Below are 16,457 nucleotides of genomic sequence, written 5' to 3'. Positions count from 1 at the left end.
CGCTCAGGTTGCAAACGCGCGGTGGCGCCAGAGCTCCCTGAAGTCGGAGGCACTGCGGTGGATTCTCCTGTTTCTTTCAAATGACTGCGGAAAAAAAATGGGAGAGCGCCACTAATGAAAAGGCAAATTCCCAGACAAGGCATTGGACTGTCGCTGGCTGGTCACATACCCGAGCTCTCCAAAGGGATACATGTTTTTCTAGCCTCTCGCCAGTGCCCCTGTTCCCCTGGGCAGTGGTTTGTGCACTAGACGCGCGTGTGTCCCCGTGGAGCCCAGCAAAGCCACAACGCGGCTCGGCCTAACACTTATCTCCCCGGAGGGCTGGTGGCAAAGCGGCGCGTTTAGCCCGCGCCCGGCGCGCAGCGGCCAGACTCCCGCGCAAGCAGCAAGCGGGGCGGGGGGGAGCTCAGCCGGCTGCGCTGTGCGAAGGGGTTAGGGGGCCGAGCCCACAGAGCGCTCGCCGCAGACAGGAGCCCGGGTACTGCTCGGACATGCCCTAGGCTGGGGAGAAAACCCCCAGCGCGGCCGCGTCTCCCTGAGGCGGGGAAGAGAGTCCGGAGCTCGGCCGCTCACGCGGCGGCTTCATACACACACCCGCCCGGAAGGGCCACAGGGGCGCGCGGCCGGGCCGGGCCGGGCCGGGCCCCTCCTCTAGGGCGGGTGATTGTGTGTGTGAGTGTCTCGGCTCCCGCCCGCGGACCGGCATCGCGCTCTGCCCCCCGCGCCCGCCCCCGCCCGCGCGTGCTTTTGTCTTTTTTTAATTGTTCTGATTGCCGGCTCCTTTGGTGGAGTTTCTGCCCCTCTCTGCGTCAGCCCCACGTCACTTTGCCAGCAGCTCCTCAGCTCGGGCTCGCGCCGGAGCCAGGGCTGCGTTATCAGCAGCTGGAGACGCTGCTTAAAGGGCAGAGCCGGCAGCCCCCGATCCCCCGCAGCAGCCGCGCGCGGACTTCTCTCCCCCGCCGGCCGCGGCCGGGGCAGGCAGCGCCCCCGCAGGTAGGAGCAGCCCCTCCCCCCGTCGCCTGCACGCCCCAGCCCGGGGGGCTCCGAGGGGCCGCTGCCCGCCCCGCCGGTGCCCCCGCCGCTCCGCCCGGCGCTTTGAAGCATCCTCGGGAACCGAGCAGCTGCAGCTGCAGCGAAGCCGCGTCCCCGCTGCCGGGCACTGGAGGGCGGGGAGCAGGGGGCGCTGCCCCGGCTGCCCGCGCTGGGTTCCGGGCAGGTGCTGCTGCCCGCGGGGCGGTTTCTCTGCGGTGCCCCGGGCGGGCAGGGGCCAGCCCCGCTCCCTTCTTACCCGGCTCTCTCTCCTCTAGCGCTCGCCCCCAGCGGAGGCGTCGCTCCTGCCCGGCCCGGCGCGCCCATGTGAGCCCAGCGGAGCCGGCACCGACCCGCCCGCCGCAGGATGCCCGAGTCCCAGCAGCGCTGAGGCGCCAGCGCTCGGCACACGCCGGGGCTGTCGCTGGAGAAGGCCGTCGGGGCAGCGGCAGCGGTAGCGGCAGCTGCAGCGCTGGATTGATCGGGGCATCATGCTGTGCTGGCGGAGGAGGTGGCAGGGGCCCGGCCTGGCCCGGCTCTGGAGCGTCTGCTGCCTTGTGCTGGGCTCCTGGCGGGCTTTGCTCGCCTGCCCCGCGCCTTGCACATGCAGCGCCTCGCGGATGTGGTGCAGCGAGCCGACGCCGGGCATGGTATCCTTCCCCGTGCTGGCGAGGAGCGCCGAGCGGGACAACATCACGGACATGTGAGTAGTGCAGGGGGTGGGCACGGGCTGCGCCCGCGGGGAGAACTCGAGCTGGGGAGCGCAACCTGCCGGGCTCCGGGGATCTGGGCAGAAACCCGGAGAACCCTCCAAGCTGGCTGCCGAGCTCCAATCCACTTTTCCTAATGTTATAATACTGCATTCTGCCCGCAGAGGTATAATCCGGCCTCTGCGTCCGCGCAGGTAATTCGAGTGGGTCAGAGAGCTGATCTCCTTAATCATTTTATTTCATGGGGGTATGTATCGATTTGTCTAAAGCCAGGTGGAGTCTGTACCTAAAGCTACTGATAAGCTCCGCAGTCCGTGGATCTGAGAGAAGCACTTAACATTTCGTGCGGCTCCCCTCTCCCGCTTGCAGAAATGATGCTCACATTTTCCTTGCAGCATCTTCCTTGCACGCCTCAACGGTAACGCCAGCGAGAGGAAAGGGGGTTTTGCTTAAGGAAAGATTTTGAACGATCTGTAATAGGAGAAGTTCTCTGCATTGAAGGCACTTGCTCGGTAGGCAAATGTGATCCTCAGAAGCCTAAAAGCCTGGTATGATTTAATTTAGACTTGACCGACCAGAGAGAGAATTTTGAAACCATTTAGATTATAAAACTTAATTGCCCTTTGTACAGCCGTTAGATGCTAAAGCAGGATAGGACACAGATTTCAGTACAAGGCTAATATGTGATGAGAAAATTCTTCTCACACATTTTTCTTGGAAGAGGCATCAGTGTGCATTTAGCTACCATTTTATCCATCTCTTTTACAGATTGTCACCAATCTACATGTATCCCACTCCTTCTAGACAGCAAATTAACAGAGGCCACTTTACCCTCCATTGTCCCACCTCTATATGCTCTACCTGTTATTTATGCAAACAGAAAAAAATTTGATGGGTCACTCTTTCCCCAGTCGAAAACTTGACCCTTCTGTTTCTTTTGCTTTTTCAAATGGAATTAGCACATTCTAATAGCGTAGAAAGACGATTGGCTCCTCACTGGGCAGTATGCAGGTAATCTCCTTTTGCACATGCTCGATTTCTGTAAGGTAGCAAAAAAGGATGCAACGCTGAGTCTGTATGTGAATTTAGAACCTCACTCTTTTCCCCCTAGTTGTAAGCAAGTATTGTACCATGATAATACCCTGATTATTTATGGGGCTTTGATAAATGGGGATTTTCAGCTTCAGCCACTGTGAGCCCCACTGCAGTTGAGACCTGTGCAGAGAGTTGTGTTTCTGCTTAGGGCCTGATCCTGCATTCTTTGCTCAGATGGGCCACCTTCTCTCACCTTCTCATTGAAAAGAACAGATGTTTTATCTCAGAAAGAACTGCAGGAATAAGACTCAAGGATCCAAATTTTGTATAACAGAATTGTAGAAGTTAAACCTCTCCTTCTTTCTCTCTCTTACACACATGCGTACACACACAATCTCAGTAGATGGAAGAAACACATGCAATTCCATGTGCCTTTATATTAATTCTTGCCTTTGACCTACCTTTCGCAGCTTGATTAATTCCTTTGCTGCATTTGCTATATTTGCCAATGTGTGTGCCTGGCAGAGGAAAGGGCTGGAAACTTTCTCTCCTAGTAATGCATTATGTCTTACATTGTATAGATCTATTTATGTTTGAATGCAAGTATGAGCATTGTTATCTATAGGCTATGGTAGGAATGATAGTTTCAGTTTCTTTTAAATATTCTATGGCTTGCTGCTCCTGGAGATAAATCCTTCCATGCCATCCCCTACCATTCTACCATCTTCCTTATCAAATAGCTTGACTTTAGCAATAACATAGTAGGTTTGTCCCAGCATCTGAACTCCTCCATTTGAAAAGACAGAGAAAAGAGTCCTTGTATAAATATATGTGGCAAGTTAGACCAGCTTAAAACATACATGTTTACAATTTGATTTCTACAGGTTGATTTTTTTCTTTCCTGTATTTTTTCATCATCATCATCATCAATCTTTCTACCTCTTTTCCAGTTCCACTATATTGTCCTGTGATGTTGCATTTTGTTGTGATGAGGTATATAAAAATAAATAAAAAAATACATAAATAAAAAATAACTGATTTACCCAGAATGCCATGGTGCACATACTTAAGATTGAAAATAGTAGGTTTTTTTTAACATCAAAAAATGGACAGGCCTTAAGGTGCAAACATATATTTTAAACCAGGCTACTGTAGCTTTCCTTTAATTTCCTAGAAGAAACTCAGCAAGCATTAAGCATGCTAAGAATGCATCTTAATATGGTACATTCACATTGTCAAAAAAGAGAAAACATTTTGGAATGCTCCACGACCTGCTGTATTTTAGGTAAGAGGATAAGATAATGAGCTGTACTACTTCACTGTGTTCAGTAAATTTCAGGCCTTGTTCTCCACTCATATACAGTAGGTTTACAATGTTGTATCTCCACTGAATTATATGAGTGTGAGAGGAGAACTAGGCCCACATTTTCTAGTCTTTCTGATAAAGTTTTGACACCAACACTACATTATTGCATTCGCCCAAGTCTTATTTGGGTACAGATCCTACAGTTCTTGACTCACATTGTTTTTACAAGGAATTTTGACTGAGCAAGGATTCTATGACAGGGACATTTAGCCACTGGGAATTTTGAGTGTGCAATAGCTACTGGTTTAGGTAACGTGATTAGGTTGAACTCACCCTCATGCAGAGACCTGGCTGAAGACTCTGTATGGCATAGTCCTTGTGGCAGGACTTTACAGGAAGGAGAAAGGGGCACACTGTGAGTGGACCAACTGTGCATAATAGACTCTTGGTTGACCGCAAATAGGAAGGAGAGTTTGGTTGGGGGTGGATACCTGGGGTGGAGGGTAGATCTACAAACACCTAGATGCAGCAGCCTGAAACCCCAGCATAGAGTCAAGTGCATAGATATAGGGGCACTGGAATCCCTATTCCAGCCAATAACCCTGTTAATTCCTTACACAGTGCCTAATTCAGAGCCCATAGAAGTCAGTAGAAAGACTTCCATTGACTTCAGTACACTTTTGACAAGGCTCACAAAGTTGAGGGGACCAGCGAATTTCTTTCACACTGTGTGTTCCCCATGTTCATCTTCCACATTGCTTTTTTCACAGTAATTTTGGCACAAACATATATTTATATTTTAATGAACAAAATAGGAGTACAGGTTGAACTTCTCTCATCTGGCACTCTCAAGACCTGACTGGTGCCAAGCTAGAGAATTTGCTGGACCACAGGAGGTATTGTATTGGCTAACAGCAGTACTAGCACTACCAGTACTTACTGGGCTTTTAGAAGACATTTAGGAGTAAATTACAGCTAAATAACAGCACAGAACACTGAGAGCCAGGACTGGTGTCTGTAAACAAACTTTATGGGACCATGGGAAACTTGGTTACACCCATGACAGGTGGTCCTCTGGCTAACTAAAATCATGCCAGATTATGGATGTTGCTGGATTATAGTTCTGGATTAGAGAGGTTCAACGTGTACAGGTTGCATCTCCAAAAACCAGCATTCTCTCAGGAAAGGATGTTCTTGTACCAGAGAGCTGGGGCAGGAGGGCAACTAGCTGTCAGCCAGGCCAAGCTGGAAGTGGTATCCCGCTCCAGTCCCCTGCAGGGCTCCAGGCCAGAGTGCCAGCTTCTCCCAGCAGTCCCCCTCGGGGGACCAAGACAGAGTATTGTCTTCCCAGGGCAGCTGCCTGTGGGGCTCTGGGGCTGAAGCGGTGGCTTCCCATGGCAGCCCTGCGTGGGGAATCATGGGGCGAGGGCACCATCTTCTAGGGTCATTCCTCCCACAGGGCACCAGGGCTGGAGTTCTGGCTTCCAGGGGCAGCCCTGAACATGATGCTGGGGCCAGAGTGCCAGCATCCCCCGGCAGCCCCATGCAGGGAGAGAATACTGAGTTCAAGGGACCAACTATGGTGGCTAGCCACAGCTGGAGAGCTGGGGAGCTGCAGTTGGAAGGTCAGCAGCGGGTAGACAGGGACAGGTGCAATAACCTCCCTGGTCCAGCAAAATCCCTCATTCAGGACCAATGAGGTCCTGAGGGTGCTAGGCCAGGGAGGTACAACCTGTATTAAAAATCTTTGCTTAAAATTAGATTTGACTTTATCCTGTGTCTTAGGGCACGGGCATGCGCTGGAAACATTCTGTAGAGCATGTAGCCCCACTGAGATTATTGTACCAGAACAGAATGTAACCTATTTGTGATATGATCATTTCATAATATTAGTGGTACAGATAAAATAAACTCCAACGTGAGATTCTGAATTTGAATCGTGGAATCAGCCATTGCAGAGCTGCTGTTCTCACTAGGAGCTAAGGAGCAAAAACAGGACGGAGCAAAATCCATATACTACAGGCCCAATGGGACAGAAATATTTCATTGCAAAATCACTCGAGCTAAAATATTAATAGGATGGTAAATGAGCCTCTTAAGAGTTCTTAGATTTTTAAAGATCGGGTATAATAGTCTTCCTTTAGTAAAATACACTGTTAGTGTATCAGTGTATGTAGTTGTTCATAATGTCTTACTATCAATATCTACTTGCAGTACAGAGTATGTTGCTGACTTAGTTTAGCAGCTCTAAAGCCATGTTGTTATCATGCTGATTTATGACTATTTAGCTGATCTAGGGTTAAAATTATCTGGTGTATTTAAGAATAAAAGACTTACTAACAAAAGAGTAGGTGAGTTTTCATCTCCTCCCCTGTAGAATATAGAATGGATTGTGTGTATGCACATTTTAAAACCACAGAGTAAATTTCTAATGCAATTATACAAACCTCTCTAGGACTGTTAATAAATAAGCACACTATGTAATTTACATAGTAAATAATTTAATACATCTTCTGGAGTGTGTGGTGAAAAAATCCTACTTATGTTGACATGCAGTTCAGTTCATATTTTTGGTCTCTCATCATTTTGAATATGTAGTCTCTTGGTGTTGGTTACCTACAATGTAAAATTATCCTGAAGGACGCCCAGCCCATTTACCTCTTTCCTCCTATGGCACCCTAGGGTGGAATAGGTTTAGCTGGAATAGAAGGTTTTTCCTAACAATTTGGAGACAGGGAGTAACAGGATGTATCAGGTTGCATATATTAGAGAGAGACTGTTGTGACATCGGGATACACCCTAACATCACTGGAGCTGAGGATTTCACCGTGATTCCATTGTAAAATCTGCACTTATCAGAGTTTTAATATCTGTTTCTAATACTCTCTAGGAGCTGAAAATTAGCATTTGTAAAAAGCTGTCTGCCTTGTAAAATAAGGGAAATAAAAAATTACAAGTTTACAAGTTTAATTTTTCTGGTGCATTTTGCTCTTTGTCTGCCATGGAACCCTTATGAACCCCATTGTTTTAATCCTTGCCCTTCCAGTCAGTGAGAACTGGATGGAATTCCTGTGGGGATTTAGTCGATGCTGGACCTTAAAAGTGGGTTCCTAGGAAGTGCTCATGTCTCCAGAGAGTGTTATGCTGTGCAGGATTGAGCCTTCATACCATTGTCTCTAATCCTGTAAATCCTTATGTGTCCAATAGTTTTGTGAATTTAGTGGGACTACATAAACGATTCGTGGAAGTTAGAAGCTCCACCATGCTCCCAGTTGCTTTACTCCTGGTGAGGAGACAATTAGGGCCAGCATGGAATTTAAATGGAAGGCATTTTTTCAGTCAAGTGTAGACTAGCAGCCCATCAGGGAAGCCCTCGGTTTCTAAATGTTGATATTTTTCATATACTGAACTAGGCATTTTTCAGCTGTATTATCTGGTAGTTTAAGTTGTGACTGTTAGAAAGTTTAGATCCCAAACTTGGTTTTTGTGATTTTTTTTTAATAAAGCATAATCATAATCATTTTTTTCTCTGGTTTAATTCATTAGAGGAACAGAGAAAGCTGCTTATTTTGGGTATCAAGTTTCCTCTTCTACATTTGCAGCCCAATAACTGCTGAATATGAGAACATGAGAATTTGCAAGTACAAGTGACTTGTCTAATTTTATTGTTCTACCACAGATAAGTGCAAAAAATCATAATAAATGGATAAAAGAAAAATGTTAAAGATCCTTTCTCTTTTAATATGTTATTGATATCAAATATATATATTTTTTATTCTGTAAGTGTTCCTTTAAAAAGTGAAATGTACAGGTGCAGTGTTCATTGTAACCGTTAGTCATTATTCAAGCAGATTTGACAAATAAAAATATAGTGACAGAGAGTTTGAAAATCACGTGAATCTACTGCTTGGGAAACATTATCTCACTCTTATGTACCTTCCATGTGAACTAAGTTTGTAACTTAAATTCATATACACAGATAGTTTTTCACGTTTTTATCACGGTGCAATGAAATCACATTATACAGATGTGAAAGGAGCCATCTGATAGAAAACATATTGTAAATATACATTTGCAGTCTAAGACACCTAATGCTCCTGGAAACATGACTCTGCTAATCATGGATGCCAGGTGAAACAGTGGAACATGGTAACAAGTGAGCAGAGCTGGTCTGAGGGGCTGGCAAGCCGAGAAGTTGCGTGGGGCCACCACTTTCAAAGGGCCGCCAAAAAGCGGGTCCGACATGTTGGACTTGGCTGCTGTCTCAGCAGCCAGCTTTCCCCTGTGCTGCACACTCCAGTGCTAGCAGTCCACTCCTGGGCTAGCCCCACTGTGCTGCCTGCACTTCCTGATGGGCACTCAGCTCCTGGATTGGCTCCTGCCGCACTGCCCACGCTCCAGGGTGGCCCCTGCTATGCTGCGTGTGCTCCTGGGCAAACGCTGTGCTCCAGGCTGGTCCCCACCACACTGCCTGTGCTCTGCTCCTAGGCAGGCACTCTGCTCCTGGGAGGCCTCTGCCACTCTGCATGCTCCAAGCTTGGGCCAGCTGCTGGGTGCAGAGCTGGAGCAGAGAGCTGGGCTCAGGTTTATTCTGGAGGGTGCCATTTTCAAGGGTCGCCGAAATTTGCCCTGGGGCTGCCAGTTGGCTAGGACTGGCCCTGCACATGAGCCTAAAATATGTTCTATTCCTGATCATCTGCATCTGTTGCTGACAGACCCACTGACGGGGGTGGGATGGGCAAAAGGGGGCAGTTGCCCCAGGGCCTGGCATTTCAAAGAGGCCCAGAGTTCCAGACCCCACCACTGATACTTTAGCAGTGGCTGGGACTCTGGGCCCCTTTGAAATACTGAGGCCGTGCTGTTCTGCTGGTCTGTGTGGATCTGACTGGGGGTAGGGAGCAGCGCTGCAGTCCTGGTGGCGCTAAGGACTGACTTCCAGTGGCCTGCCCTGTTCTGCCCTTGGGCCTGCCCCTTCTGAGGCCATGAAGGTGTGCCTCCCTTCCACCTTGCCCATGGCTTGCAGTGGTTGTCAGCCCCACTGGTTGCTGAAATCTATTGCCACCAGTTGGTCGTTTTTCTGGTGTAGATCAGTTCAAAGGGTGATGTGCTTCTGTTTTGTCTAAGGCCTGAATAAATGAGCTATGCTCAGACATGAATGAGGGTAGAATCCTTGCTCTGTAACCAGATGCACATGGCGCTAGACTCTTCTGGAGCAAATCTGTATTACTACATTCTATAGAAGGGATGGGCAAGTTTTCTACCTTGGGGGGCACATCTTGGAATGGAAATTGGTGGCTGATGTGTGGGGGATCCAGCTGGGGGTGGAGGCTTTGAGTTGGGGCCAGAGGTGAAGGTTTTGGGGTACAGGAAGGTGGTCTGGGCTAGGATTGTGGGGTTTGGTGGGTGGAAGGGGTCAGTCCTGGGCAGGTGGTTGGGGAAAAAAGGCTGCAGCTAGGGGGTCTGTGCTCTGGGGAGGGGCAAGGATGAGAAGTGCAGGGCATAGCACAGTGTTCTGGGCTGGGATTGAGGGGTTCAGACTGGGGGAGAAGGACCAGGGCTATGGCTTGGGGTTGGGGCAAGGGGCTGTGTGAGGGATGCAGGCTTTGGATAGCATGTACTAAAAGACGCTCCCAGAAGCAGTGACATGCCCCCTTTCTGGCTTCTGTGTGGACACATGGCCATCAGGGAGGGCAGCAAGTGCGGGCCCTGGGACAATAAGGGAGGGAGGTCCGGCTCCATGCCCCAGAAGTGGGGGGGTCAAGGGAAGAAGGGGAGGGGCAGGGCAGTCAGTGGCGCTGCTCCCTTCCCCACCCCACCATCTGGAGTGGAGCAGCACTGGGAGTACTTCAAAGGTGCCCAGAGCTCCGGTCGCTGCTGCTGTCAAAGTAGCAGTGGTGGCACTCAGAGCTCTGGGTGCCTTCCAAGTGCTGAGCCCTGGGGCAGTTGGTCCTTTTGCATCCCCCTGCCCTCCCCACTGGAAGGTCTGCACGTGGCCAGGTGTCTCTGTGCAATGCCCTGCCAAAAGGCACTGCTTCTATTGGCTGTGGTTCCTGGCCAATATGGGGTGCAGAGGTTTTCCAGTTTTCCCAAAATCTCATAGGGGAGGCGCAAGATTGCCCCAAATGAGATGGTCTGCTGGGACAGGCGAGTTTTGCGAACTGTACTTGCATGCCTACAATTTGCGGCGCGTGCTGATTGAACCACAGCAGTGCTTTGATGGGAGGTAGCAGAAGCGCACGGCTCTCCTCATCTATGTTGTGTGCAATCAGCACACACTCGACTTCACATGCATGCCACTTTAGTAATGCCAGTAGGAAGAAAACTATGCAGACAGAAACCAGCAGAATCTGGCAATGGTAAACAAAATGTCTCATGGTCCACGCATGGAAGCCCAATGGGCCCATGCAGCCCACAGGCTGCCTACCACTGAGTTATAACAACCTAAGGCTTATGCAGTAGTGTAGACAGGACCATAATGCGAAAACTGTTAGATATTTAGGCAGGAGCCTTTTCTCCCTAAGGAAGCTTTCAACTAACAATGCATCTGTTTATTGCACTCAGTAGGAAGTGGCATGTTCCTACAGTGGGGATTATGTACATTCTGCTTTGTGCCCACCAGTTCCCATACATTGAGGCAGATCACCCTGTAAGGTAGCAGAATGTGAAGAACGCTGCTGTTGTAGCAGTTGAAGGAGACTTCAGAGCTCTGTGAAGCAGGAAAGAGGTAGGAATCTCAAATAGGGAGGGGGAAAAGGGGATGTTTACACAGCAACTGAGAACATGTTATGGCAGCCAGACACCCACTAGCGCTGCTCAAGCTTGTGTGCTAAAGGCAGCTGTGAAAAGGGAAGTTTGCTGAAGTTTGTATGGGACAGTATGTCAAAGGGTTCTGACTAAAGGATTTTTGGCTGAGCTTGCCAAAGCCTCACAATCAAGTTGGTGGCTTTCATAAATCTCTTGATAGTGCAATAGCTTTAGAACTTTGCCTCTGATCAGTGCCAGAATTTCTGGTGATGGTCTAGCAACCAAGGGCGAGAACCCTTCTGATTTTGGGAAGACTGGAAAACCAAAAGAGGGAGAATGAGGAAGACCCTGCCCCTTGATTAACATGGATAGATCAGTAGATCAAACAGCTGATTGCTGGCATCCATTAGCACCTTCCAGCATAACAATATCCTGGCATAACTCTGCCTGTGCTCCCAATAGAGTAGAACATCTCAACACCTTGAACGATTACGTGCACAGGGATGGAAGAGGAGAATGGGAAGTCATGGAGGGAACTGGTGAATTAGGCCTTTGGTGTGTGAGGGAGAGAGGCCAGGGGACCATGGAACAGGTAAAGGGGGAAGGAGACAACATAGGCACAAATGCTTGTGTGTGTGGGGGGGAACAGACAGCCCCTGGTTTGGGAGGACAGTGGAGGATGGTGGGTTGTGAAAAGGAGGTAAGGAGAGCACACAGAACCCCTGCCACGAGGGTGAGGAAAATGTTTGACCCTGGAATGGGATGATGGGAGAATGGGACGCATACAGAACCTGACGAGGGTAGAGATTTGGGGAGTCTGATATGGATCTCAGGGGAAGACAGATGCCTTGGCATGGGTGGAAGATTGGAATGGTAGAGACAGAACTGCTGATCAGGGGGAATGGGGAACTCAGGTATGGGAGGTAGAGGTTTGGGGGGCACATATTGGACCCTGGAAGAAGGAGATTGGCAAATGGTGGTGGAAGTTTAAGGGCACAAAAACTCATATCTTAGAGGGTGGGGACACATGAGACCCAAGTGCAAGGGACAGGATAGGGGAAGTTTCAGGTAGTCTCTGAAATAGAGGGTATGGGACGGTGGCTCACAGTGAACTTGGAAGTGGATGGAGGGCCGCAGAAGAACCCAGGAGTGTGCAATAAGCTTAGCCTGCACATGCTTGGAAATATGTGATCCCTATTTTAAAAATTAATTTGAGAAAATGAATGTGCACACATTGACTCTGATCATGCAAACACATGCACATGCTCAACTTTGCTGCTGTGAGTATCCTTCTTGACTTGGACTACTCACCATCACAAAATTAAGCACATGCATGACTGTTTGCAGAGTGTTTGCAGGATTAGGCCCAAATGCAAAATGTTTTATTTGTAATGCAACATAGGTGTGTGTATGTGTGTTAAAAGAACTGTGTAAGTCCTCTAGGTTCAATCCAATATTTGGGATCAGCTTGAGCTTGCACTGGGGTATGCAGGCTCTGCCGTGGAAGGCCTTTGGGCTAGGCAGAAGTTGTTTTTCTCACAACTGAATCTCATTCAAATCAGTGACAGTGGTCATGTGGAATACATTGCCTAGAGATGTTGTAGAATTTCTATCACTGAAGATTTTTAAGAGCAGGTTAGTCAAAAACCTGTCAGGAATCAGCTAGATGGTGCTTGGTACTGTCATGTGTGCAGGGGACTTGGTGACCTCTTGAGGTTCCTTCCAGTTCTAAAACAGCAAGAAGTTCTGTGGCACCTTATAGACTAACAGATATTTTTGAGCATAAGCTTTTGGGGCAAAGACACGTCTGAGGAAGCAGGTCTTTGCCCACAAAAGCTTGTGCTACAAAGTATCTGTTAGTCTGTAAGGTACCACAGTATTTCTTGTTTTTGAAGATTCAGACTAACTTGGCTACCTCTCTGATACTTCCAGTTCCAGTATTTTATGATTCTGTGTTACAGGCTCGGAGGGGTCTCACATAATTCTCTGGAGACAGAAGTTAAATGAGTGGTTGCCCCCTTGCAATCAAACTCTACTTCTTCTGGGGGCCTGGTGGCTGGTATATCTGTGGAATGGGAACCTCTCCCAGAAATCAGTGCTGCTCTTTACTGTTTTGAAACTTCCCTGTTGGCACAGTTATGGAGGGAGACAAGTGTATGCCATTGCCACCTAAAAGGGAGGCTGTAGGGCTAAATATATCTAGCTGTACCTTTTAAAAGTCTCTTTATCCTAAATAGGTGGTAATGTCTTATTTTTTGCTGCTGGTTTTACATTTCAGTTCACACAGGGAGTTGATCCTGTTCTCACTACTTGCAAAACTACAGCAATAGCCAAGACCGCCATCTTGAATGAATTAAAATGCCAGGGTTCCTCAGGTTTAAATTTCTGTCTTTTGCATCCATTTTTAAATGCTGTATATAGTCACATAAGGGTAGCATCTCCTCCTTGTGCCTCAAAGGATGCTTGGAAATATTGTGACTGTTTCTATTTCTGCACGTTTTAGCTGTGTTTTTGTGATACCCTGCTTGAAAAGCAGAAAAGCTTCAGAAGAGAAAGAAAATGTGACAGAAATCCTGCGCCAAATGTGCTGCATATTTAACTGCCTCAGATACATGGTTCTGGCTGCCAGAAGCGTGCTATATCATGATAATTGCCAATGCTTTTCTACTGTAATTGCTGGGGCAAGGATGACCAGTTGGTTTTAAGGTATCAGTTCTGAGGCAGGAATTTTGGGTTCAGGTCTTGGTTCTTCAGCACACTGCTGGAGTGACCCTGGGCAAATGATTTCATTTCTCTGTACAAAAGTTGCCCATTTGTAGAATGAGTGAGAAATAACCTTTTGACATCACAGTTGTGGTATGAAATGAAAATAATTGGGAGTGCCTCAGGTTCTAGACTGATTGTTTATAAGTAGATAGAATTAAAGGCCAGTTTTAATGGGATGTAACTGGTATTGTACAGGTAGATCATAGCTGATGTGCTGTATTATTATTTAGCATGCGATGAAGAACTGAAGTGAAACATTAATTTTGGTCAGTTATATGGCAAACTGGAGGGGAAATGGAGAACAGAGTGTGAAAGAGAGATTGATTTTCAGGAGAAGTGGTGACGTACAATCCCATCTCAGCTTCTAGAATCAGAAATGTATTACTGTTACTCTTGCTTGTTAAGGCACTCTTTATTATGGACCTCTTACACTAAGCCTTTAACTCTTTCGCTAAACCACACTTATCTGAAGGAGAAAGGAAAAAAAAGTCTGCAACTTCATTCTTGTTTTGACTTTGGCCTTGTCAACCAAACTCAGAAAGATGAAATACACATTGCCTCACAAGGTCAGAGAACCTTGGCTTAACCTATTCCATATGCTAGTTAGCAGGTAGAAAGGCAATAGTCCAAAATTTTTTAGGTCAAGTGACCAAGTCTTTGAACAGAAGCTTGGTAATCCCAGGGTGTAATTATATATTTTCCAATGTGTTATTTATTACCATATCTAAAGACAGAGTGTCAGATATTTTGCATTCCATCTATTTGTTATTATTTATTTGATTTAGTATTAATTATGACAGCATTCCTGGCTCTGCACGGGACACAACTCGCTGTACATTGCTGACTGTTGTAAAGTCTAGAAGAAAGATAAAACTCAGAATAGTGCCACTGGGACAGAGTCCATAGCCCTAAGCTATGGTAGCTGCTCCTGCCACAACAATCTGCCATTAGTTCAAGCAGCAGCTCTTCATTTCTCTGTGCCTGTCCCTTGCTGTCCAATGAGATTTCACAGGGTAGGGGTGGTCATCATTCACCAATATAGAAGGTAAAATAAGGTGCAAGGACACTGCCTGTAGGCTGAGTTGGCACCCAAATGTCTAATACAGCCAAGTCTCTTCCTGTTTGTTACACATTCTTTCAGAAGGAGTGTGTCCTATTAGGTGTTTGTGTGACCAAAATTAACTGTGTGTTGTCCAGTGTAACCCTCTAGCAACTAATCCCTTGTAACTAATTGTGGAGGCTTTGTGCTGATATAACTTGCATCAGCAAGTCTGTAGTGTAGAACAGCTGTTACAAGGGAGCAATCATGTGTAAACCTCTAGCAACAAATCACAGTTAATAACTCGGCTACTACTTCTGTGATAAGAGAGCCTGCTCTTTAGTTCAAGCTTTTGCCATCAGAGATTCAGTCCCTGCAGATAACCCAAACAGAGGTAGTGTTACATTTGGTGGTGCTGTCTGTAAACAAGAGACCACAACTGGCTTCCAGGACCAGGGATAATGTAGTCCACTCCATTGTGCTGTCTTACAAATATGAAGTTGCCACCCTCTTCTGAGAGCTAGTATAAGGACCCTGACGTCTTACTTGGAGTGGTTTTATATATCAAAACATTAGTATGCAATATGAATTTACATGTGTTAATATCTGAGGGGGGTGTTATTGTATCATTGTTATAGTAGTAATGGGTTAATGGGAGCGGTCCCTTTGGGAACAAGATTGGACAGACTTGGTCTGTGTGAGACTGAAAGCACTGAGTGGGAGATTTAGCCCATGTGTCCAAGAGAGTGGAAGATCCTGTCTGTGCAAGCTCAAAAAGATCAGAACATTATTAAATACTCTTGCCAAAAAGTAAGCCTCATTACTGAAAATATAACATTAGCACTTTTTGGGAGACAAGATGCCTGTGGGCATTGGCAATGAGTTAGAGAGCCTTTCATCTGAAGGTCAACAGTTTGAAACCAGCCCCATTCAGCCAAGATTAAAAGTTGTTCCCTTGTAATGGCTCTTCTATACTACAGACTTTTGTTAATGCAAGTTACATCAGCATAAGCACCACAATTAACATATCACTTTTGTGCGTGCGTACCTGATTTCTGGCATCAGAACTATGTGTACAGACCAGGACTCCTTGTTTCAGTGCATGATGAAGTGCCCTGGGATATATAGGTGAGTGTGTAACTCACCACTATCCAACATACTGTGGGAAGATTTGGCAATGAACGGTGTGGCAGAAAGGATTAATTCAGGGGACTGCAGGGTCAAGTTTCCATCATGCAACTTTCTCCATCCCATGTCACCATCTCTAGCCTGTAATTTTCATGCTTATTTTTAAAATGACATGAACACGCTTGGGACTTGTTGCTGTATGACAAAAGTAAGGCACCTGCACATCTCTGTTCTATTGTCATGCATGTTGCAAATACAGAACATACACTCCTAAGGTATTTTCAGAGCTGCAAGAAGTGCCATAGAGATCACAATGATTTATTTGTGGTCCGACTGCTGTGAGACATAGTGGGAAAGAATTCAAAGTTGTTGGTATTCTTAGAGCAGCTGCAGCTGATGGAGTTCTGATTTTAGGTCTGAGAAACAAGGACTAACTGTTGGGATTGCTTTGTAACTCAGGTTTGATAAGATGACCAGCGCATGACAGACTACCTACAGGTTAGTTTTGTGGAGCTTGCTGTACATTTATGATTATCACACTCAGTTTGTCACTAGCCCTCTGAGTTCTGTCACAGAGTTCAGCAACAAGTAAATGGGTTATTTCAATACTGCTAGGTACCTGGAAACATATATTGGGAGCTAATTTGAAGGTGAATTATTTTCCAAAGAATAGATTTTTATTGAGTAATGAAAACACTTG

General features: G+C 47.0%; 1 protein-coding gene across 4 annotated transcripts in view; it reads left to right on the top strand.

The window, feature by feature from the left end:
* The first annotated feature begins 712 nt into the window (after positions 1-712).
* Positions 713-16,457, top strand: part of NTRK2 (neurotrophic receptor tyrosine kinase 2) — a 320,394-nt gene continuing 304,649 nt past the window's right edge. For all 4 annotated transcript variants that reach the window (XM_074995165.1, XM_074995167.1, XM_074995168.1 and 1 more), the window contains exons 1-2: positions 713-993; positions 1,308-1,732. In XM_074995165.1, the coding sequence (XP_074851266.1) occupies positions 1,521-1,732 (212 nt within the window). In that variant the 5' untranslated portion in view covers positions 713-993; positions 1,308-1,520. The remainder of the gene's footprint in view (positions 994-1,307; positions 1,733-16,457) is intronic.

The sequence above is a fragment of the Carettochelys insculpta genome, chromosome 5 (genome assembly GCF_033958435.1).
Source record: "Carettochelys insculpta isolate YL-2023 chromosome 5, ASM3395843v1, whole genome shotgun sequence".
Taxonomy (NCBI): Eukaryota; Metazoa; Chordata; order Testudines; family Carettochelyidae; genus Carettochelys; species Carettochelys insculpta.
The sequence above is the reverse complement of the archived record's forward strand: the minus strand, read 5'-3'. Positions and strand labels throughout refer to the sequence as shown.